Consider the following 25,498-nt stretch of genomic DNA (forward strand, 5'->3'; position numbering starts at 1 on the left):
CCGAGAGAGTGGTCAGGCACTGGAACAGGCTTCCTAGAGAGGTGGGTGATTGCCCAAGGCTCAAAAGGCATTTGGACAATGCCCTTAATAACGTACTTTAACTTCTGGTCAGCCCTGAATTGGCCAGGCAGTTGGACTAGATGATTGTTGTAGATCCCTTCCAACTGAAATAAAATAATCTCCTCTCCCCTCCCCTCCCCTCCCCTACAATCAATTGCTCATTTTTTCGACTGTTTACACATGTAATATTTCTGTAGTTAAAATAATCTAAAATATGTGTTCCTTTACATGCTATATCAATATATTCTAATTGGAAGTTTTGTCTAGTAGTACGATGCTGCTTTTCCCACATGCACGGGTCAGGAGAGAGTGCTGATTTTATTTCTGTGGAAAAAAACTCACTTTCATTTACAGGTGAAACAATGAGTACAGTACTTGGGTAAACTCTTCCTTTCCATCCATCCTTCTGTAGACTTCTGTGCTTCTCTTGATGCAATTCTGACTTCTGAAGATAAGGATGGTAAATCATGTTCATAAGTCATTGTCGTGGTTTAGCACAGCACGCAGACTTTGATAGAGTTATGTGAGAAATGATCTTGACCCATCATAAAATCTTCATAAATATACACACTTTCTAAATTTAAAAACTATCCATAACATGGTCATTTTTGGAATACATTTTCTTAAAAGAATGACAAAGTCATGTTCACTGATAATTCTTTGTTATCTGCTTACCATATTTTTTCCCCCCCCACAGATAGATTCAATTATAAGCGTTTTTCATGCCTTAGAGAGCTACAGCGTGGTTTTATTCAGAAAGGCTGCTTCATAGAAAGCAAATTAACTTCCAATTTTTAACAGTGTGTGCTGTATATCATTTAGAATAATGTACGATAAAATGAAAAATAATGGCTGAGGTCTGGTCCCATTGCAGATAATGGCAAAATTTAGCAGAGTGAGATCTGATTGTTTGAACAAATAGAGAAGGTCTTTATACTGTCAGTCCTTGACAGAGCCTTATTCCTCTGTGTTCATTTGTTGTCCGATGTAGCCTGTTTTAGGCCCAAATTCAGCTAATAAATAAGCAACCCTCATCACCGAAGCACTTGCAAATGTACTTTTAATGCTTTTTTGAGTAGAGATAGATTACTGGATCAACCTTATGAAAATAAATAGCCAGAGTTTTCTAATTACAAATGCAAAAGATTTAAGGTTGGAAAAAGCCGAATCAAGTATAAATCTATGGTTTGTGGAATTATGGCTTAAGATAATATACGAAACCAGCAACGTGATTAATCAATAAGAGTAAACAATTTTGTCAAGAGTAACATTACACACATTTCATTGAAAAGAATGGCAATTTGCAAATTACGGAAGCAAAATGGAAGTGCTGATTAAAAGGATTATAAAAAAGCTACAAGTGGTGGTAATGTGTTCCATTCTGATGTGCAAATGGAAAGAAATATAGTTGAAAAGACTGCTGTAATAAAAAAAGCATTGCGCTTAATTTCAATCTGTTACCTTAAAAAAATAACACAGCTTTAAAATGTTTAATCATTTAAATTATTTTCCAAGCCCAGATTCAGAGCAGTATTCACTTGCTTTTTTTCTAATTTCTTTAAATGTCATACTGTTAGAATATTTTACTTTGCTTGAATATTTTACTCTGCCGGAACATTTGACTTCCTTTACCATAATGCATTATGTAATTTTTCTAAGCGAGGTACACTATGTCAAATATTTAAATTAGCATATATTAATGCAGCAGTATAGCTACTGACTTGAAGAAGATTATACAACGTAGAAAATGATGCTACAGGCAGCAGTTTCATACATTATTTAATTATGATTCTTGTATTTGATGTCTTAATTTCTCATTTTCCCACATGGAGGCTTTTCCTGTTTACAAAATCTTGCAGAAGAAAATGTTTGTTTCTGTTGTGATCTCATGTAATTATTATGAAAAAACACTCTCAATTTCCAGTTTGACTCAATTTTCTTAACAAAACTGTTGGTGGATATTGCCTTGGAATACTCCTCTTTTTTCCCCAGCAGAGTACTATTCTGACTGTAATTCTCTGCGTGGCATAGGGGAATTGTTTCAAACACCATGTATCATCAGTACTAAAGCCTGGTGTTTGGTGATGATCACTCCCTCTCTGTGAAATCTGGAGCAACACATTTATGAGGTGGAGGAGGGTTCATTTTTTTCTAAAACGCAGAGGTTTTATGTAATTATACCAATAGTTCCATACAGAGCACATACAAATCAGTAAACATAGGAAGTATCTCTAACAAAAACTCATCCAAAATCATTTTTGAAAGCAAGGAACACAAATAAAAATTCTATGAAAAGAAGACTTTTGAAATATTATGGGTTCAAATCTTATCTGTAGGTACTTAATACGACTCAGTCAGATACCTTAATTCATGCAGAGCAGTACCTCATTCCAAGAGCACTTCAATTCATATCAGTGTTGCAGATGAGGTTTGTACTAGGCTTACTAAAACATATCATATTAACACATTATTTTTCTGTCCATTCAGGCGACTAGGAGAAATATGTTTCACTGACATGTTTAAACATCATTGTTTTGTATAATAAACAAGGCCTAAAGAATATTGACTTTAAGTTAATTAGAATTTGATTTAATGGATTTAGAGGACTGCAAACTAATCCTTTAAGCCAGGGTAAGGCATCTTGCAAGAGTCTCTTATATAGGACTTTGTAAGCAACATATGGAATATAAAAATTAACTTAGATATCATCCTCAAACCTACAGCATCAGTGTGGACTCTTTTCTTTATGGAACAAAGGAATGTACTTTAAAAGCTATGGGGAATTACCTAGTTTGAAGGGGGAAAGTACTACTTTTTTTAATAGATTTGTTTTCTCTTCTAAAATCTAAGTTTTTCCAATCCTGTCAGACACAGATTATAAATGATCCATCTTTGGTTTAAGGTATTGCATATTTTAAGAAACTATTTGCAATTTTAATTATTTTTTAATAATATAGGGACCAGAATACTCAATTTCAGTATCCATACTGTGGATGTACCATTTTCTTCGTAATAACTTAATCTTTCTCGCTACATATTGCTGGCTGTAAGAATGAGGTGAGACTCTTGTGTCCTTCTCAAGGCATTTTTGCTAATAATATTCATCAATACATCTGATTAAATCTTTCACAGTCACTTCACAACCAGTAGCTTATTTATTTAGTCAATTTCTGATTTGACTCTCAATCTCCAAAACAAATTAAGTAAAGATACAGAAGGGCAGTGAGCAATACAGATCTGTTTGGCCTCCTTTTACAAAAAGAAAATACAGTGGGATGCAAGGCGAAAGAACTAAATTAAGCCCAGAAATAGGTACTGCAAAGATTATCCTGTTAAATTATATTTAATGCTAGTGCAGAGGACTCAAACAATCGTTTATATTGAAAAGTCTCTGAATATACATTATTATCCTTATTTGTTCCAAACTGCGAGCATGAAAATTAGGATTATAGGGTTTATCAGATTTTATTTTTTTTCAGTAAAACCAGCAAGAACATTTTTATTACATGTCCATTTTTTTTTTCTTGCCAATGATAAAATTATATAGTGTCTAACATACACTGCTTTATTTTCAGAAATGCAGACAATCCTCAGTAAAGTCACTAGGGTGGGAACAACGACCATTGCAGAGGCACTGCTGACATGTGGCCACCGAAGTCTTGCCCCACTTGGACTCTGGAATCTGCTCAGCAGTTCTCAGCAACCCCACCAGTCTCTCTTGTTGAGGAGAGTTTTAAATCTGACCAGTGAATTTCACGGCTGTTTGTGAAGGTCTGCTGGTTTCATAAATAGAACTGATCCTGAAGAGTTGGTTGGGAGGAAAGTAATCTAATTTACAGTTATTGATCACTTGCAGCAGAAGTCTTTCTGGTATTGTAAAACCAGGCAGGGGCATAAATTGGGAGAGAAGATGAATTTAATGCATGGGTTTATTTGAGGTAAGATACTCATATACACAAATGTGTCTAGGCTTAGGCCCTGTTCTAGCTACAGTTATAAATATTTATCTGAGTGGTCTCAGTGAATGCAGTGTGCTTTCTAATATGTGTGTATATTGGTATGTGAGTGTAAAGATGGGTCTTGATCCTGAAAAGATCTGTGCGTGAGATTGATTCTATACAGTGTAAGCGGCTCCATTGTCATGATGAACTGTTCTGTGCAGAAAATGTGTGTGCAAACCTTTGCAGATTAATGCCCAAGTTGCCAGAACTACAAAACAGGACAGGAAATCTATCAAGTAGGCAAACAGAAAAAAAACCCTGATTATTTAACACATCTTTTCTATTATTCACTGTTTTCAGTAACCATAGATAATCTTTGAAACAAGTCTAATAAGGTTAGTTTCTTTTTCAACATAGCCCTTTCCCAACTTTGGATATTGTCCATCAGACCTAAGAAAAGTAAGTATCTCTGAGACATCTGTGTTCTTATTGATCTGGGGAGTGATTAATAATTGCTGTGGGGAAGAATAGTCTCCAGTGGTGCTTCATAAAAAATACACAATTTTTATAATCTGCATAATCAGCACATCATTTTTTGATCAGGCCTAAAGGGTTCACTACAGATGATGGGGTTTAGGGATCACTTAATGTGCATGGTACTTTCTCCTTTATTCAGTTTCCTTTGCAACATTGCAGAAGAGGAATGAGACAGCAGTTCAGCATCCCTCTTCAGTGGAGATGCACCTGATACTGATAAACTTTCAGTGGACTCTTGTTTCAGTGATCCCACAGTCCCTAGTCCATCAGTAATCGGCCTGTACCACTGGTTTCCTCATTCAGAGAACTGAGAGACATAGTGAAAAAAGTGGCTTTGGTTTCTATGATTCTATGTTTCTAAGTTGGTTGGTTTTTTTTTTCCAGTACAGTAAAGAAACAGAAGTCAGCAAATCTAAATGGAGCTGAGAGACATGTGTGAATGGTTTAGGAAGACAGCATATTATAGAATCATAGAATGGTTTTGGTCGGAAGGGACCTTAAAGACTGTCTAGTTCCAACCCCCCGGCCATGGGCAGGGACATCTTCCACTAGACCAGGGTGCTCCAAGCCTCCTCCAGCCTGGCCTTGAACACTCCCAGGGATGGGGCATCCACAGCTTCTCTGGGCAACCTGTTCCAGTGCCTCAACACCCTCTCCAGGAAGAATTTCTTCCTGATATATAATCTAAACCTCCCTGCTTTCAATTTAAACCCATTACCCCTTGTTCTGTCACTACAGGCCCTTGTAAAAAGTCCCCCCCAGCTTCCTTGTAGCCCCTTCAGGTACTGGAAGGCTGCAATAAGGTCTCCCCAGAGCCTTCTCTTCTCCAGGCTGAACAAGCCCAACTCTCTCAGCTGGTCCCCATAGCAGAGGTGCTCCAGCCCCCTGAGCATCTTCGTGGCCCTCTGGTCATTTCTGGTCATTTACTCCTGACCAGAAAAAAAACCCTGAAAACATGGGAGTCAATTTTCTTCATCACCAGGAAGCTCTAGGTCCATGTGTGGGTTTTGATTGACCTCTTATCTGTAAGAGTTTGCCTCTTACTGAAATGCCACTGCATGGTGCAGACAGGCTATCTATTGTGCTTCCTGCTTCTGCTTCAAGCATTACATGTCCCTCCAGCAGTGGTGATTTCCGGCTGTTATAAAGCTTGGGCTACACTGCTGGGACGTGGCAGATGCCTCTTGAAGCTGCTTTGCTGCAGCAGTATCCAGACACCCGTGCTCAGCCTGTATGCCATGTTATAGGTGCCTTAGAAATGGAAACATACTGGTCAAAGTGATTACCTTACTTGGTGACTGGAAGGTAGCCATTTTTTTCATATGTGACTGGTATAATTAGCTGAATACCTACAGCATTTTTTTTTGCTAGTGCCTTTGTTTCCTTAAAATGCAGAATCAGGAATGAATTAAAACCTGTTGCTGTATTACTGTAAGCCCCGTATATTTATTTTTCCTTGTAAAAAGTGCCAAACCCAGCTAAAATAAGCAAATACAAAGCCAGAGGACTGGTTTGAAGGGCAGGCACTCAGCAGGGCAAAGCACCGGGTGTGAGGAGAGCGGAAGCCGCAGGTGTGCTCCAGGTGAGAGTGTCTGCCAGCCTCAGGCGAGCAAAGGCTTCCCATCAGCAACCGAAACCAGCCCAAACCAGGAAACAAAAAGAAATATTCAGGCTGCCCACGTTAGAGACTGCTAAGGAAACAGGCAGGTCAGCTTGGTTAATCATTACCAAGGCACACTTCACAGGCATTTGCCGCTGATCATATGATAGCACCTCATCTGGGGTAAGAAAACACCATCCCAAGCAGTAAGAGCTGAGAAGCTGTGCTTAGATGTTGTGACTTTATTGTTTTGCCGTGGGAGAAGAGGCTCCACGCTCGCCCGTTGTTCCTGAGCTCAGCTCAGCCCTGCTGCTGTGTTGCTTTCCTGTTCTGAAGAGGAAGTGAGAAATTCCCTCCACATGTGCTCTTGGATACTCAGGTTTCACTCCCGATCCCGGAGCTGTCTGTGATGAGCTTGTAGTGGAGCTTGGAGAGGACCTTCCAGCTGTGCCAAGAGTTGTTTCATTTTGTGCCAAAGGAGGAGGGGGAGAAGAAATGCTAAAATGTTGATGGTGCAAAAATTGGTCTAAGGGTATCGCAGCTGAGAAGCGGAAGAGAACAGAGGAAGCCACAAGGAACTAGGATGGGAAACTTTTGTCAGAAGCACTGCACCTGTTTGGAGCCCTATATCCCCTGCTTGTTCTTGGGGAGAGAAGGTGAGCGGGATGAAAAAGTCGGCCAAGTCTTCGCCAACCTTGCTGTGGTGAGGCATGACTTACAAGCAGGACAGAAAGACAGAGACGCTAAGATAAAAGAGAAACCTTTACCTCCACTACCTGGCCAGCATCTGGTGAACGTTTGCGGATTTGTGGCACTCTTTGACTACGAGGCTCGCACTGAGGAGGACTTGAGCTTTCGAGCTGGGGATAGACTTGAAGTGCTGGATGCGTCCCACGAGGGCTGGTGGTACGCTAGGCTCCTACTGCCAGCAGAGTCAGTCAGACCTGGCCGCAAGCTCCAGGGCTACATCCCTGCCAACTACATAGCTGCTGACCAGAGCATCGAAGCTGAGCCGTAAGTAACCCATGCAACACACACCGCAGTCTCCTTTCTGTTAGTTAAATGGGTTTGGGGCAGGAGGTTATGGCCTTTTCTCTTGCTGAGTAGTACCCTGCCACACTCAACCTCCAGTGGTCCTACTAGTGATAGTACTAGTGAGCATGTGCAAGGAAAAGACACTGTGCCCACAAGAAAATCAATTACAAAAGGCAGTGTGTTGAGAGTTTTTGTTTAGGTTTAAATGATTTCCCTCCCTTATATATCCTAATCACCTGTTTAAGAAGCATCTGGGAATATCAGGTTAGTTACAACTGTGGTTTATTTGTATAACAGTAAATATGTGTCCGATGCTTCCCAGAGAGTGAAAGGATATGACCCCTGCCCCACATAGCGTTCAGCCTAACCAGCCGCTAAGTTATCAATTAATCAGAGTTTCAGGAAGCTACCTTTACACTTTTACATCTTCTTACAAATGATGGGTGAGTCTCTAACACGTAGTAAGTTTATGGTTTCCTCTGAATTCGTTTTTTCTCTGGAAGCAAATCTCTGTCCTCAGGACAAACTTAAGTACTTCAAAGGGCAAAAGAGTGGATATAGCAACGGAGTACAAACTGCATTTGTTAAACTTTCACAGAGTTTAATTATGCAACGCATGTTTTTCTGCCTCTTCAGAACATGTCCAATCTTATTTAATATTCTGAATTAGAGCAGAAATCACACAGTTACTTGGCTCCCTAGTGACAATGAGTAAGGTCTGACTCAGCCTGGGATGTGGAGTTTCTTAAGTGTGCTGCAGTCGGAGGCAGTGTTTGTTGAAATTGACTGTGGTTCCAAAGTCATGTTTTGGCAAAAATCATCAGTGTGGAAAGAGACAGCAGAAATGGCATTCATTACTAGTCTCACAATTAATGTTGACTTTAGTGGGGTGATGTTGCAGGTTTTCAGTTAAATCTCATTTGGACCTGAAACATCTCCAATCTGATCTGCCCACTGTGCTGCCAAGGGCTAGGAAAATTGTCTCAGGTATAATTATGCCACTCTTTTATCAACTGTAGGATTTCTACTGGAGGCATCTTAGAGCAACTGTAAGATTCCTTTCTAACCTGAAGACCTTAATTTCCGGAGCCTGACCAGCTGTTTCTATTTCTGTATTCAGGCAGACAACCCTTTCAATGGTCGTGTTCAAAAGAATTCTTCCAGTTGCAGAAATTAATCTGCAGGGAAGGCATTTCTGAACCACTAGAGAAATGGTGGTAGGCTCTAATTCAACTCAGCTTGGCCTTTGCTCTCTTTCAAGAACTAGTTTTTTTAGAAGTTATCTAAGATTTCTTCTTGCTGTTAATACTTTGAAAGTAATTTGGCTCAGTTTTACAACAAAGTCTCAGATCTTAAGGTCCCCCTTATCTTTCTATACCTACAGCATCTAATATGAAGTTAAGTTTGCAAAAGTGCATTGTTGCATAACCTCTGAGTTCTTTTTTTTCTTGTTGCAGAGTTGATTTTATTTTATTTTACTCTTTTAATACACCTTTCTCCTTTTATTAATAAAGACTAAGTTTTGGCAAAAGATTTTTCTTTATAGATTGTTAGAACACTAGAGAGGAGGAATTGGAGTGTTTTTACACCTCTCAGATGAAGTAATTCCTCCAAAATGAGTTTTTAGTTTTGTACCAAAACTAATCTGGCTAAACATGTTGTCTTTTCTCAGGTTTCCTTCTAAATCAGTTGGCTTTAGTGATCTTCATATGTATACAAGACTATCTGCTGCAGGCCACACACATATAAACACAGACTAGCTCAGGTTGCAAAGGACCTCTGAAGGACATTTGAAGCAGTCATCCCAACTCAGATATGGACAAAATAAAATTTGAACCGTTTGCTTAGTTGAGCAGTTCCAGTTGAGCTTTTCACCCTCATGGTGAGGATTTTTTTTTTGCTTTGTGTCCAACTGGAATATTCCTTGCTACAGTTTCCTGCAAGAATTCCCTTTCACCCACCCTCTGCATTTCACACCTCTGTTACTGTGGTGAAACAAGAAGAGCAATAGTAATGAATGTTTAAATAACTACCTGTTGTTTTCCCTAAAGTAAATGAATGATAGTGAAAAAAGTTATTCTACTGTCTCTTTTAATAGAAATTCAATGCTTTAAACATATTCTCTTCCCAAAATTTGAATTCACCTTCTTTCATCTTTCCATTTGGTTTTTATTTAACTCTCCCCTTTGGTGTTGGCCAGTTGCTCATGGCCATGATACAGACATTTGTGGAAATAGGAAATGTTTTTATTGCATCCTTCACACCAGACCTTTATGGTCCCAGCACAGATCTGACAAAGAATAGAAGACTTTCAACTTCATGTTCACCTGCCAAAATGCACATATACCATATATTTGTCGTTGTTTCTGCTTTGCAAAATTTATCAGGCACAGCTGATCAGCATTCTGTGAGCTAGTTGAAGGCACATTTCCTAGCACCAGCTAGCTTCTGCATATCTGCAGAGACAATGGGAATTTTAGCTTATTTCTGGATTCTATCTCCATCTGACTAGATCAGCTGAACTGTTCTGGGAAACAGGCTTGATTTGTGGCATGGCTGTTAGGAAGCTTGAGAAGAAAGCCAAACTGAGCATATTCTTTAGCAGCTGATTTCAGAATGTTTGTGTATATGTATTAAAAAAAAAAAAAAAAAAGAAAAGACATTGAAATGCATGTATGGGTATTCTGTAAATTCACTTAAATAAAGGGATAGAGCAGCATGAAATATTCTATAAGTCATGGAGTGACTTAGAGGTGACAGGTCCACTATGTAATTTGAACCAATATATGCTTGAAAGCTGCATGCAGACCAGTCAAATTTCTTTTGTTAATCATTTTAGTTTTGTCTGTAGCCTTCAAGACAATTAAGAACAAAATATATCTGGACCTTTTTTATCAACATTTTGACATGGTCTTTATTATAGAGACAGTTAGAAATCAGAAAGTTCATCTGGATCTGTGTTGTCCATTCTGGCAGAAGGTAATGGTCTTTTTACAAGGGCCTGTAGTGACAGGACAAGGGGTAACGGGTTTAAATTGAAAGTGGGGAGGTTTAGATTAGACACCAGGAAGAAGTTCTTCATGGAGAGGATGGTGAAGCACCGGAACAGTTTGCCCAGAGAAGCTGTGGATGCCCCATCCCTGGATGTCTTCAAGGCCAGGCTGGATGAGGCTTGGAGCAACCTGGTCTAGTGGAAGGTGTCCCTGCCCATGGCAGGGGGGTTGGAACTAGATGATCTTTAAGGTCCCTTCCAACCAAAACCATTCTATGATTTTATGAGTCTATAATGCTAGGTAATTGCTTGTTCTTGGCAAGTGCTGCAGCAGACCATTTTTTCTCCTCCCTGAAGTGTCTGTGATTTTTTTCAGGGAGAAGGGCTTTTTTGAATCTTTCCTTGGTAAGAAAGAGAACGAAGTAAATTAAGTAGGACAGTGAGAAACTTTTCTTCCTTGTCCTCATTTATCATAGAATCATAGAATGTTTTGTGTTGGAATTTAGATAACAGATTTTCTTCCTGGAAGCCTCTTTGACTCTGTCCAGTATGACTGAGGTAGTGCTGATAAGGTAGATCAGTAACTGGATGAAATGGCAGAAAGGATGTGCAGTATCTCAAGTCTGGTGAAAACAAAAATGAAATACTATTTAGAACAAAATTTTTGTGTTTTCTTGGCTATCAGAATGTGCAATCTGAACTGAAAAAGAATGAGATTTATTTACTGTGTTTCTTTCCTCAGACCAAAGCTCATTGGTAGAAATTATATGCTAAAATTCGAGGGAGAGTTTGTTAAAAAAAATTTTCTAATATATTTATACTTATATTCTATAATTAACTTATGCCAAAATTCAAACACTTCCTATTTGTTTAAGATAACTTTTTAAAAAGAAATGTCTTTTCCTTCCTTCCTTTGGCTCAAGTTATCCTGTCCAGTGTGAATTGGTTGGATGAAATCAGTAACAATCTGTGTGACTAGGGGAAGAGGAAAAAAGGTAAATCCATGGCTTGGCTTCTGCCTGCTGTAGTGTTGCAGTCCAAATATGTGCTGCAGAAGATTAAATATGTCTGAGAAGTGCACACCTGCTACCATGAAGGCTGTTTTGGACAGACAGAGGAAACAAGGTCCTTCATTTTTATATTTACAAGTAAAGCACCTTCTTATTGCTGATTTTTTCTAGCACCTGCAGTACTCTCTATACTCACAACAACCCATCAGGGTGGAGGGATTGTGTCCAGTGTCTCTGGAGACATGAGTGCTCTCTTGGCCTAACCTAGGATAGCTGGGACAAGGCAGCGGGGAACGAAGCATTCATCCAGCAAACCGTAGTCGCACATTGAACTTCCACTTCATGAAGAAATAAATCTGTTACTACCAAAATGTTATGTTACTTAATGTGTGACCAAAAGAAGACCCAGACTATGCTAATGATAAATTAGCAACTGTAAGAACACTTGGTGCTTTTCTTCTCTCTGAATCATAAGTAGCTGTCAAAACTACAAGCCAGACAGATTTTTCATTTGTAAGGAAGTTTGAGTGAGGTTGTATCTGCTGCATCCCGTTATTTCAGAATGCCCTTCTTTCTGGGTTTAGACACATACCATTTAGAAAAAGGAAAGCATAAAATGCAGTTGGAGATAGTCACATAATTTAACTCACATGTGCCGCAAAAGATGATCAGCTAGAGCAATTCGAGTAACACCAAAATCTGATTTAAAAGATATAAATTTCCTTGGCAAGGAGTGTGACCTTCCCGTCTCTGTGCTCTCTGTGTGACTATTGTTCTGCACTACAAACAGGAACCATAGTAACACATTCACCTGTCCTTATTTTATTACTGCCAGTTGTTTTAACTAAACAAGAAGGCGACATAGTGCAAATTGTTATGGGCAACAAATATAGCCCAGCTGTACAGTTAATTTTAATGAAGCAAAAATGAAAAAAAAAACCCTGTCACTGTTGGAGTGACATGAACTCTTTTTTCTAAAGGAAAGGCAGTGGAGTGAGAGGGGTCTCTCGCCTGCCATCCTGTTGGATCTGTTGGCTGTTTATTGAAAGTCAACTTCACTCCATATGTTCATCCCAACATTATTGACACAAGACTTCTCTGCTGAGGGAAGTAAACCCACACAAATTCCTAGTAGATTAGGTCAAAGAAGATCACAGCAATTACTTTTAACTTTTGCTAGTTTCAGAAACATTCCTTTTTTCAGAGAGATTTCTTATGTAGGTATTTCCCAGCTGGTAGAAACTGAGCCCCAGACCTAATCAATGAAACCTCGCCAGGTCAATTCCACAATGAGCTTTTTAAACAACCCTTTGAAAGCAGAAGTGACTGGTAGGTTATTTTTGTCAATCTCCATAATTCCTTCACCTTCTGTGACCTGACTCAGCTTTAACTATTTCATACATTGACTGAATCCAACTTACTACACATGAACAATAAAGCATTCCCTGGGCTGACCTGTTTCAGACTTTCTGCTAAGTCAGGCTTATGGGGTTTCTTTGGTTCATGTGGGTCATTTTTCAAAGTGATATTTAGAGCCAAAATGTCTAGAGGCTCTTTTTAAAGTGAAACCTTAGATTCTGCTGAACACCTCAGAAAACTGAATGTAGTCCACTGTGGTTTCTGTGCACTGCCTCCCTCTCGCTTTTGTAAGTCCTCTATTACAGTACAAACTCCTGAGGACACCACCACAGTCAGCAGCAACCCTTGTACCGAAAAGAACTTTTACAGATTGTTCATTGCTAACACGACTACACAAAGTAGTAGTAGGTTGTTCTCACATTCTTGGAACATGATATGTTAAGTACAAAAGCTGTTCTCATGTAGTTTTTGGTAGAAAATGGTTCTTTATCACCAAAAGATGTATTTATTATCAGTCATTGAAATGGATGTGTCTGAACTGGTTTGAAATTCCATTTTTTCTTTAGGCGGATGTACTTTATGTATGTGGTTTTGTGTGTGCATGCAGGTGTATACACACACAAAATAAAGTTTGTAAGACTGATACTTTTAAGACCGCGTAAAACAGCTCTGAGAGACAATTGTGTATTGCAGAGCCAACAGATCATGTTTTTGATGTTTTTTGACCTTGTGTTCATAGCATCTGAAGCATGCAAAGTTTGGATCTGCCATGTGTGTTTTGGAGTGCCTGTCTTGAGTATGTATGATTGAATCCTACAAAAAGAGCATGAATTTAATCACTTAACTTCTTTAGTTGTGGTTGAACAGACACATCTTGAACTTTGTCTTCATTTTTGCTCACTTCTTAAACATGCAAAGATACGCTGAGCATGAAAGGAGCTGGTTTATGGAACTGTGAAATGGCAGATTTTACCAAGTGCTAGCAGTATGTACACATCCATGTGTATACCCACGTCCAGAAAATGTGTGTCTCTGCTCAGAAAGGTGGAAGGAATTGTATTGTAGTTGAGCTGATCATGCAAACTTGTCTAATTTAGGTCACCTGTTTTCTGGCAATGTGGTTTTCTAAATACACAACATTGCCTATTCAAATTCTGAGAAATGAAAAAATTTCACCCTACCTTGTCTTTAGTTGAAATTAGTTTGCACGTTATACATTATTATAATTATATACTAGTTTCCATTACCCTGTTGTGAAAGATTTGACAATTAATCATGTGAAGACCAGAAACAATATCCTTAAAACCTGGAAATGTTGCCAGCTTGCTTTTCTTACGGCACTGTGAAACCCAGGTGGCCTTTACAGTGCCTTTTAGAAAAACAAAGACCATATTCTGGTCAGAATAACTCAATAGACCTGTTTGGTGTTTTTTCTTCCGACTGAGTAGGGATAAGCAGTGTGTTTGCTAGCCTAGATTAGTTGGTTCTGAGCATTGTTGTTGGCAAAAACATTCACCATGTAATATACAATGGTTACTGTTTCCTCAATAGTTGTCTTTGATGGCTCTCCATGCAGCACAATGCAGAGCTGTGTGGAGCTGAGTGATCTCTGGGTGGGTTTAGAACTGAAAAATAGTAACCAACAGTTCAGCCAGGCTAAGAAGTCCTAAAGCTGGGATGATTTTAAACAAAGTAGGTCAGGTATCTCTGTGAAGAATTATTTTGTAACATGTAAAAAGCACTGTTGGTTATAGAAGACTTTGGGGCTTTCTTTGTGTAGGATCATATCTCTACTGCAGAGGTTAAGTCATAAAAACATAAGAGACCCCCTGTGAGGTCAAGCTAATGGCCACTCTAGCCCTGTTACTCTGTCTCAGAAAGGATTTTATGAAAAATTCACAGGCACATCCACTTCCTTTGATCTGTTCCCTTTGTACTTCACCAGAGGCTGTGGCTATTGTATAAGCAATGTCAGAGGGTACACCACTGCCATGTCTAATTACCGACCTGTTGTCAAGTCTGTTTAGCAAAAGTGTAGGTGTTGACACTGCACAATTCTTTATTTCTGTCTGTGGGCAAAGACCAAGCTGTCAGGAAAGAAAAAAACCCAAAAAAAACCCCAAAATCCAAAACCTACAAAACCACTCTGTCATCTCTGCAGAAAGTTTTTTATTACTAAACAAATGTTTGGCTTTTTTTTTTTTTCCAGATGGGTGATTGCTCAGTCATGAGTGACTCAAAAATCCCACGCTCAAAATAATTAGGCACAAAAGGAAATGGCATCACTGCATAGGTCCCTGTGAAATTCAGGGACCGGTCCTTCACAGGCCACACCTCTCTGTCCCATCTACCCTACAGCACCCCAGTTAGCCTGGGCTGCGGACATCAGTGGTTTACTTTCATGGATTTACCCAACAGTTCACAACCCAGGATGTGTCCTTTTATTATCTCTCATCCATTATCTTCTAACATAAAGATATAGCAGAGGTGCCTTGTACAAACATTATAGTGATGATGCAGCTTCCGGTAACCTAGTTTAGACAATGCAAACTTTACCTGCACTTTAATTTTAAAACAGATGAGTAGAAAAGACATAATTAATCAGGATTCAGATGTTTTTCTGTAATAAAATGTTTTGTTTCTTTATTAAGTTATGCAAGCAAATTATGTATAGCAACAAGAATACAATGTATTAGGTGATATTTTAAATAAGACAAAATATTTACTAGTACATGTAAAAGGAAAAAAAGAATTTTGAGTAATTTTCATATAGCATTACATGGGACATATTTGAATACCCATCCTGCATTAAAGCTTTAAAAATAAGAGATTAAACTTCTTATTTAAGAAGCTTATACTTTATGGGAGTTTTCTTAAATGCTGACATTCAGATTTATACCTCATAATCATACAAGAAAACCATACAAATTGCAAGAAATTAGAATGGAAGTCTACATCTTTGCAGTTTTCAGTTCTCCAGACATACTTTGAATTAACCTGGAAATAGCTTTTCAGATGATCAAACAAAATATTGGTCATGAATGCCTTCCTTTTCTTTATCACTTAAACCAGATAGAAGTACATAGGGTTTTTCCATGCTGGTACACTAATCTTAATCAGTGTAAACTGGAAAAAAAAAAAAAGGAGTGCATTAAATAACAAGTGATGGTTCCGGAATAGATTGCACTAATTGACATTTTCATTACTTCTGTGCAGACAACTCTGTAATATTTTATATTATAAATTTATCTGCAGTAATGTTGATAAACATTTTCCCATTGCTTTCTCTCACTAAAGCAGATATATTACCAGTTTCCTGAAAAATTAATAACATTTTTCTGTATTTATAGCACAAATGATTTTGTAGCACACGTTTTCAAACCTCACTGCAAAAGAAGAGAAACAAAATCTGAGTCTCACCTGTGGGAAGGAATATCTATCATGAATTTCAGAAATGATGAGAACTCACAGGCCTCAATCTTCCTTTTGAAACTATTGATTTTTTTCAGTAAGTGGAAGTCTCTGTAAAGGTATGTGGAAGGAATCTCTGCTTCTCTAAGGGTATGTGGTGGAAGGAGCCATAGGCAAGGACATGCAGAGACAAACCTGGGGGACACGTGAGAAGGGAGGTGACGAGGACAAGCCTGCTGAGTCACACTCACGATAAGGGTATGCGGAGTGTGGGAATGTTTATTTTTCAGCAATGTTATCTGACTGAGGACCTTGCCAATAAGGAAGGGAAGGGAGACAAACACGCAGAGACATCAAACCCCAGCAATTGATGTTAACGAAGACAATAACCATAAACAAACTCGGTCAATCGAGCTAATTGATGGGCTATCAAGAAAAGGCAGGCAAACAGACTTTGCAACTGATAAGGATGCAAACCTGGGGGTACAGGATGTTGGCCGGAGGTCTGTGGGGCTATGACAAGTGATGAAGCACGGTTTAGGGAAAGGGATCAGGGTAAAGTGGGGATAGACAGAAAGGGGTATAAAAGGGGTTCACGTGTAAAACAGTGCCAGTCAATCTGTTTGTCTGGCTGATCCCTGTTCCAGAGTGGTCACTGCACTCTGTCCTGTCTTCTTATTCAATCCTCTCGACTATCTCTCAGTGTAATCTCCCCCTCTGACCCACGTGTGAGTGCTGCAAGGACTAAGTGCCAGCTACTGAGGGGACTGGTGTGACAGGGTACTAGGCCAGCAACTGGAGGCTGAGGAGGGACATGGGTGCCCCCAGCCTGTGCTGTCGGCTGCTGGAGAGTGTGGGGTCTCAGCGCCAGATGCTGGAGTGAGTGAGGGTCTTGGCCACCAGCTGCTGGGGTATGTCTTGATACTGCTGCTGGGGGGACTGGCATGTGTGAGGCCGGTGTGGGTAAGAGGGGCTGGGATCACCGCAGGGTTGTTGGATGGAGAGATGGGCTGTGGCAGTATTTGAGGGAGGGGATCTGCAAATGTGCATGTGCTTGTGAATCTAGAGAGAGAGAGAGTGTGTGTGTACCATCACTAGTGACTTTCTGGCTCTGCCAGCAAAAGAGAAGGAAGGGGGGGGGGTCTGTGCTTGTGTTTTACGTGAGCCCTGTAGGTGGGTGTTGTTGAAAGCAGCACCTTGTCTGTGGCAGTCGGTGTGTCTCTGAGACACATGCCCAGCTTCACTGCTGGTTGAACCTGCAAACAGGAAAGCAGCAGCCACATCCCTCAGTATACGCAGAGACCTCATGTGCCCAGGCTGGGCTCCAGCAGCTGGACAGGAGGTCCCTGGGCTGCAGCAGCTGGAGGAGGTGGCTGCTTCTATCTCCCTTTAAAGCTATATTTCATACGCGACGTTCCAAAGCAATTCCCATTAAAGTCACTGGTAACCTTTCATTGGCTCCAAAGACAAGTTGTTTTAGAACAAGTTATAAGTGCAGTGAAGTCCTTATCCAGGTACAAAACCTCTGCTGGAACAAACTTTGATGATTGGCTTTAGTCTCTTAAACTGGAGGAATATCAGGGACTTACATAGCTAAAACACTAGAGGAAAAGTAATATGATATCACTTTCATCTGCCATTTATTTTCTCAACTAGAAGAAATTCAGAGCAGACTAGATAATACAGCATGCAAACAACCAATATTGTGGAGAATGAATGGTAATGTTGAAATTAATTATGCAATAATGAAGTGGAGGCTCACAGGATGAGATTTATTTATGGAGATTTCCACAAATTAACTCTATCAGATTGGGAATTGATTGCTGGTTTATTAACTTTTGTTCCTGTTGTGCAGTGAAACTAGTATTGGATGAGCTATGCTAATCTACAGAGCCCATGCATTTGTAATACTTTCCCTGCAGGAGAAATAGTCACTTCCCAGTCATTACAGGGTGCAAGAATAGCCAAAGGTGCAATGGTTTGTCATCCTGAAGCAGACTCAAAGCAAACTCACTTCCGTGATTGCAGCACAGCCAACTGCTGTTATCAACTACTGAAAAATTAATGCAAATTATGCATAATCCCTTACAACAGAGTCACAGGTCAGTACAGCTATGACCTACTAAAGTACTTACTGAAAAGGTTTATAGACAGGGTGACACAGAATTTGTAGACTAATGCCCCAGTAATCTTTCTGTTTATGTTTACAAGACAGTACATTTGTTCTAGACTGTAAGGGGAAATGCCTATCTCTGTGGTGGGTTTTACCACACTTACTCACTGTTGAACCTTACCTTATCCAAACAATCCCATGCAGTTACTTACTGTAAAAGTCCCTAAAGCCCTGGCAGGCCCTTTCTTTAGGGCACAGCTTATTATTTCTAACAAAAACAAGAGAATAATACATAACAAAGATATTTCTTAGACCAAAACACACTTTAGAGGCCAAGAATCCTTTTTGACAGGTCTGCTGACCTCATGAGCTAATAATCTGCAGTTTCTTCAGCTGGGCTCCCCCAGCGATTTGTTAGTGCAAGCTGGGTCTCCTTTTGGGTCTCAGGTATATACAAGGTCAGCCTGCTGGGGTAGGCAGGTGTTTCACATGTTTGCTGTGGTTACATTGCAGTCATTAGGACTGTGTGAAGTAAGCTTCTGTTCAGCTTTAGAGTCGAGTTTTGGGTGAGTAGTAAAATTAAAATTAAACCCATATTTTGTAAAGGCACTGTGCAATATAAGTGTGATGAATCTGGTCCTTGAGTCTAGAATTATAAAGCTTTTTTTGTTGTTGTTTTGTGGCAATAGTCTGCAATTTCCCATTTTACTAAAAAGAAATTGTAGCAAAGGTTCTGCCTAATTTTGGTTGTAGCTCAGGTATGTTTGGTCCCAAAATGATTACTTTGTTGTAACAGTGGTACATTCTCCAAATTACTGTCTGTAAGCATCTATGCATGTTGTATATTCCAGCAAAACAATGACTATGCTATGTTAGAGAAATAGGTTTAAATTGCTTCATTTTAACAAAAGAACCCTTGTTTCATGGATGAGTATCACTTTTGTCCTAGTGCTGATGTTCATGATCAAATTAAGTACAGGAAGAGAGAAAGGAAAAATGGCTCCCCTCTGGAAGAGAGAAGCAGTGATGCTTCTTGAGAGTTCTTCATTCTAGTTTTGTATCAAAACAAAATATTTAACATGGCCTGAAAAAGAAAAGTAGGGTATTGCTTGAGTTTATCTTGTTTTCAGATAACTTAATCCATTCTGAACAAAATTAAAGGAAAAAATGCTTATGTTTTGATGGAAACTCCATTTGAAAACAGAAATTAAAAAAAACCCTTTAGATTTGAAAATTTTTCACATTGAGTATCTTCACAAGTTAAGCTATAATACTTTATTTAGAAAGTGTGTAAAGAAGTATAACTTAATCCCCCCACCTTCTTTTGCTTCTGTGTTTTTTGTATTATCATCTCTTATATTCTGCCACCTCACCAATAAAGCTCCCAAGTTTGATATAAATTTAATATTTATGGAAAAACTCCAACCAGTCAGCTACAATCTGTTGACAAGAACATTGCAAAATGTTAGTCAAAAGCCAAGAGCAAAATGAGATCTGTTATTTTCCAAAGCGCTGTATTTCTCATTGTAATGATTATTTAAAGAAAAACGTTGATTTCAAAACATGGAAAATACTGTGGAAGGACAGTGTGTTGTTAGACAGACTGTCACTTTCAAACATACAGACGCACTTCTACGTACTTACACAACACAAACTAATGATGCTCTGTCATTTTGTTTGATCTCTGCTGCTTATGTAGTGTAGAAATGAGCCTCGAGTTTTTCACAGCTGTTCACGTGTTCGATGTGTTTGCCCGTGGAAAGACAGACAGACTTATTCCAGCCACTGTCATTGTGAAAAGACTCAGAGGCTGTGAGTTTCTCACACAGTGCATACACATAGTCTTTTTATTTAGTTTGTGTGAGTTATTCTACTACAAGGATGCAAGCAATATACGTGACTCAGATCTTTATGTATGAAGCAAATTCATTGTGATTGTGAAAGATTAAGTGTGCCGCCCTGCGTAACTATTTCTGAAAACCTGAATTCTTTATGTACGAAGCAAATTCATTCATTGTGATTGTGAAAGATTAAGTGTGCCGCCCTGCGTAACTATTTCCGAAAACCTGAATTTCTAGTTTCGCTTGGAGGAAACTAGTTTCTGATTAAGGTAAATAAGTAATCAGACGTGAGCTGTGTCACTATGTTGTACATTTTAAGTGATTTTTTCCCCAGGTATCGTCCAATTACTTTCTGCAGTGTGTCAAGTTTTTAACTGATTTACTTGGGTAGATACAAAAGGCTGTTGTTACCTGAACATATTTATTAAGACTTTTGCTTTGCTTTTTCTGACTCACTTGTTGCTGCTGGTACTTTGGTGAGTAATTTTTAAACCAATACATTTAGTGGTGACCTCTCGTCAATAAATACATGATCAGCATGAATGCTAAATTATTCTCTTGGCCAGTACAAACAAGAGTAGCGTGATGAAGTAAGAAAGGGAAAGGAGAAAGATCTGTAGAGAGCAATCCTTATAGCGAGAGTTAGTCTGAAATTGGTTCATGAGATATTCTGTGAAAATGTTTCCCTAAGTAGGGCTGAAATCGCTGCCAAAGACACATGCCCTGCCGGAGCTGGATAAGCAGGAAACCGGCCTATGCTGAGCAGGTGCAGCAGCTCAGGCAGCAGCAGGTTGTAGCCCCTGGGCAATAAATGAACTCCTAGGTTTTTGTGTCATCTTTATTTTCTCTCCATCGTTCTCTATTAGCTCAGACTTTCTCCTTCTCTTCCTCCAACCCCTTGATAATAGTCTGTGGTCCTCTCTGCTTTGAATTTTTACTATCCTGTTTTCTTCCTCCCTCCTGCAGTGTCCTTCCTATGCATTCCTTTAACATTAGCTTTAAATTCCTTCCTCTTAAATTTTGTCCTTGTCCCATGCATCCTTCAGTATGTGATAATAAATGTTGAGAGATAGACAGCATTAAAAACAATCCCAGGCAAGCCTGTAGAACAAAGGAAGTAGGAAGGGCTCTGTGTCCAAAGGGGCTGACACCTGGCCTTAGGTTTTCCAGCCTCTGCACAGTGAAGATCTGCAAGCCCTAGAATAATCCTGGACTATGTAGTACGTATCTACATAGTATCCTTTCACTATGTAGATTCTTGTGCCTTATCTGGGAAGGCTTGTGTTTTTTGAAAACATTCATGAAAGGAATCTTTTGTGAGTTTTCATCTTCATGATTTAGCCTGACTGCAGATTTTTCTGGTTTTCTTTTCCATCATCGTCATCAGGTTTACTGTAGACTATAAAGGGAAAATTGAAGCAGCCAGTGCTCATCTCCCACGCTCTCCTTCATGAGTGCCATTCTTCATTTGTAAAGCACATCTGTTTCTTAACTATATCTGGAAGGCTTTCATCTTTGCAGTGATATTTCTTAATTTCGTGAAATGTCAGCTCTTGGAGAAATTAGATTACTTCATTAGTCCTATGATTAAGACAGCCTAATATTTTCTATCAGAAGAGCTTGTTTGGTTGCTTGTAATTTTTCCAGGCTTCATCTGATTGGATGTGAATTTTCCAGGGTTGATACCAGGTGCAGGCTCCCTTTTTTTCTCCCTGAAAGAAAAAAATTGTGGCTCAGAACAATGTCAGAAATCCTTTGTGCACGTACTTGGAGGAAGGGGAGACTGCTAAATTAAAAGTGTGTGCTTTTTTGCTATGTGAGAAAACTTTGCTTCAAACTAACCAAGCCTTTGAAAATAAAATTGCACTTTATATGTGATAACCCAACAGGCTCGTTAGAATTTGGCGGCTGCATTCTATAGAGATTTTTGATATTTTGGGAAAACCCACCAACTGCTTGGAGCCTTCCTGTCAGCGCAGAGGGGACGTGCTGGTGGCGCCGTTGGTAAACGCCTGTCCCTGCTCCTGGACTGATGTTTACCCACGGTGGACTGCAAACCTGGCATGGATGAAAAGCTGGCTCAGCAGCCCTCTTTGTCCTCCGTGGATGACGGCAGTGAAGAGTGGCACATGCGAGCCTGTTCAGGTTTCCATGTGCTGAGTAAGGGCAGTGATCACAGGATGGTCATATGATGAAAGTAATTGAATAAGACCCTGGAGGGTCTCTCTGTCTCTATGTCTCTTTAGCTTTCCATGCATCTCTCCTTGTCTTGTGTGACACAGAAGGTAGCAGCTATTGCTCTCTGAATAAACTACTACATACTGTATGATGCTAAATTCCCTGAAAGGTAGGCCCTAGGCATTTCAAATTAGAAACTCAGTATAAGTAAAAAATGCTTATAATAATGTCTTACTACCTTAGTCCCTTTCTGTGATGTTTCTCCTCTCTAAAAAGTATTTTACAAGCAAAAGTGACACAAAAAGAAATTAATGAATGTTTGTAAAGCATTCGGATATTATAGTCATGAGCACTATAATAGAGGCTGCTAGGAAATCAGCCATTTATGTAATTTTATAACTTGTATTGAGAGCAGAGACTAAACATTGTACAGTAAATAAACTCCATCTATGCAGTGACAAAACAAAGTAGAGGGTAACTATTCAGTGAGTAGCATTTATATTAACACTGTAGGAAGCAGTAGATGTGACCATGTAATTAAAGATGGTATCATACTGGATTTTCCTGAAAACGGCTGAGTGGATGCCATGAAAGCAATATTAATATTGCCATCTCCTAACTTTGTGTTCTTGACTTTGCAGCTACAGCTTTCTATGACTGTAGATTTTGAGGCATTTTAAATGCAAATTTTGTATACTATTGAAGCTTTTCTTTTAGCTTTTGCACAAGCTTTCTGCATTTCAGAAGATATTGAGATATATTTGGGTTCAATATCGAGAACAGTATCTATTTTTCTTTGTCCTCACCCAAGACTTTTGCTCTTGGTAATTTTTTGGTAAATCTTTGCTCTTCTTGGTCTAGAAAATATTTTATCCTCCTCATAGCCTAGCAATACAGACACAGTTTACACAATTCAGTTAATCTGCTGGAGGGCCAGCTAACCTGTTTGTTATCATCATTTCTTCTATAATGGAGAAATCTGGTCAGGAACCACAGGAATCACAGCAAACCATCCCAGCTGCTGAGATTTAGTGGCCTCATGACATTTACCCTAACATGAGAGAGTAAATCCCAGTTACAAGCACTTATGAAAAATGAAAAGTGAGATACTCTCATGCTACAAAGTGCTGATCCAGGATATGATCATGATGTCCATTTTAACGTCTTCAGTGTTTCTAAAACTAAATTGCATGTGACTGATTTCCTGCTATGCTTTCATGCCCTTTGAATGACCTTGCCATGTAGTCCTTCTCAGCAGTATTTCTCCCTTTTCTTCCCCCCTCATTCCTATTGTAATGGTCATGGTTTCTATGTGTGGCTATACCTTACTGCTGACTCCACTCTCAGGATTTTCCCTTTTAGTTAGGCGTTCACAAAATTCAGATTATGTCACGGACCTCTGTTGTTAGCCTTATCTTACCTCCAATGTCCTGCAATTTAAATGAGAAACTGAAATAATTTCCCCTCATCCCAGCTACATCTAGTTATTAATGCAAATTCAGTCACTTCAGGTATGATGTTATGTAGCTAATTCTGACTTTGCTCCTGTACACATTAAATCTAAATAAAGACAGAGGATAAAATTGAGACTTTGTGCTCTGGTGAGCCCTGATGAGAATGGGTGACGTGGTCAGAACTCCAACATAGTTTTCTGTGCTAGTCTTCAGCATGAATAACAAAAGAGCTATGAGGGATCTTCTGGGATTTCCAAGAAAGCCAGAGATTGTAGTTATTTCATTCAGAGCTGGTGTTTGGCTTGTTGATGAAGATCTTACCCACAAGCAAAAGGGGGATTGCACAGAGAGTCCTTAATCACGAGTTTAGAGTTTCTGTTGGAATAGGTCGTCAAAAAGGCTGCCCAAGGAAAGGTTATGCTGCCAGAAAATTTCCCCAGTAACAGACTTTTCACCTGGACCTTGTTTGGCGGTCTTTGGCTGTGGTTCCTCCAGTGCAAAGGCAGGATGTTGGATTAGGAGAAAGGTAAATACGTGAGCTCTGGCTGGAGGGAGTTAGCAAAGTGGCCATGCAGGAGAGGCCGAGACTGCAGGGAATTGTCCTATTAGGACTTTCATGTCTCACCCGTGCCAAGGGGTCTTCCTCCATGGGACTTAGCCCATGTCTTGTTGCTTGTTCATTTGGCATGACTGAGGATTTTTGGCAGAGGTCAGATGGCTAGGATTGAGAGAGAGATGAATCCTAGGGCTCTGGTGTGACCACAGCTGCTGGGGGACTGCCCAAGGAAGATCAAAGCTGCCGAAAGACTTGTCCTATGAGGAGGTTTTCACATGGCCCATGACTGGGGGCTTTTGGCTAAGGCTCAGCATACACCTTGCATTAGAGCTAGGAGTTAGTATGTTTGGGACTTAGGTGATTCCAAGCATAAAGCTCCAGTGTAAGAGGGGAGCTCGGGGGCTATAAAAGGGCTGCCCAACTGGTAGGATGGTAGGCTGACAAAAAAAAATGTTTCCCCTGTGAACTTTTCCATCTGCACCATGGCTGGGATTCTTTTTGTTTGGGTTTAACTCTGAGTGTTGGACAGAGTTAATTTCAGGAGAGAAAAAGATCCTGTAGTTCCCATATTAGTTGAAATCCTCTATCCTCCTTCAGTCTCTACCTCGAATGAGTGCATTGCACTGATAACAGTGACATGATCAGAAGGGAATATTACTTTAATGTGAGGAAACAGAATGGAAAAAAACTCATTTTGCTTACTCTTCTTTGAATGGGGATATTTGTGAGGGGATTTTTTTTGTTGTTTTTACCACTGTTTTTTATCATCTTCTGGGCATGTTGCCAGGCTCTAGAAACTTTCTCAGTGGTATAGCATTGCAGAACTTTGCCTCCCTATCTTTCTTTGCTTTAGTGATTCTGTCAATGGCTATGTGGCATGTAATACCCTCTGCCCATGTTATTCTTCCTCTCTTCCCCCTTCCAGATTAAAACTTCCTGCCATATCTTCCTGCTATTAAAAAAAAAAAAAAAGTAGAACTATTTTTATTGTAGTGGTTTTTTTGGGGTTTTTTTGGTTTTTTTTTTTTTTTTTTTTTACATAGCAAAACAGGGAGACACAAAGCACAGCCAGGTAAATTGGGCTTTGACTTTTAGGTAGAGATCAGCAGTGCACTGCAACCTGGAGGACAGAGGGCTTTGGAACAAAGCTGGTGATGGAGCCAAGTTAACACCATCAAATTCTGTTGAATTCAAGACTTTGTTTTGATTTGAGCTTGACTGAATGGGGAGGCAGGGGTGAGCATAGGTGACATGATCTATTTCTTAAAATTTGCCCTTCAAGATTAACCACCAGCATTCACCTTGATGAAGATATGTTTTTTTCCTTTGCTGGAGGAAAAGCATCATAGGATAGGAGTATGAGTCTCAGCAATGACACTGTCCCAGTCAGGGAATATGTCATGACAAAGCC

The 25,498-nt window shown here is 39.6% G+C and overlaps 1 protein-coding gene across 1 annotated transcript in view; it reads left to right on the plus strand.

Annotated features, from left to right (window-relative positions):
- Positions 1 to 6,721: 6,721 nt before the first annotated feature.
- Positions 6,722 to 25,498, plus strand: part of FRK (fyn-related Src family tyrosine kinase) — a 54,803-nt gene continuing 36,026 nt past the window's right edge. The window contains exon 1 of the mRNA XM_010157005.1: positions 6,722 to 7,152. Coding sequence (XP_010155307.1) covers positions 6,722 to 7,152 — 431 coding nt within the window. The remainder of the gene's footprint in view (positions 7,153 to 25,498) is intronic.

This window comes from Eurypyga helias, unplaced genomic scaffold, assembly GCF_000690775.1.
Source record: "Eurypyga helias isolate BGI_N326 unplaced genomic scaffold, ASM69077v1 scaffold1568, whole genome shotgun sequence".
In the NCBI taxonomy this organism is placed as follows: Eukaryota; Metazoa; Chordata; class Aves; order Eurypygiformes; family Eurypygidae; genus Eurypyga; species Eurypyga helias.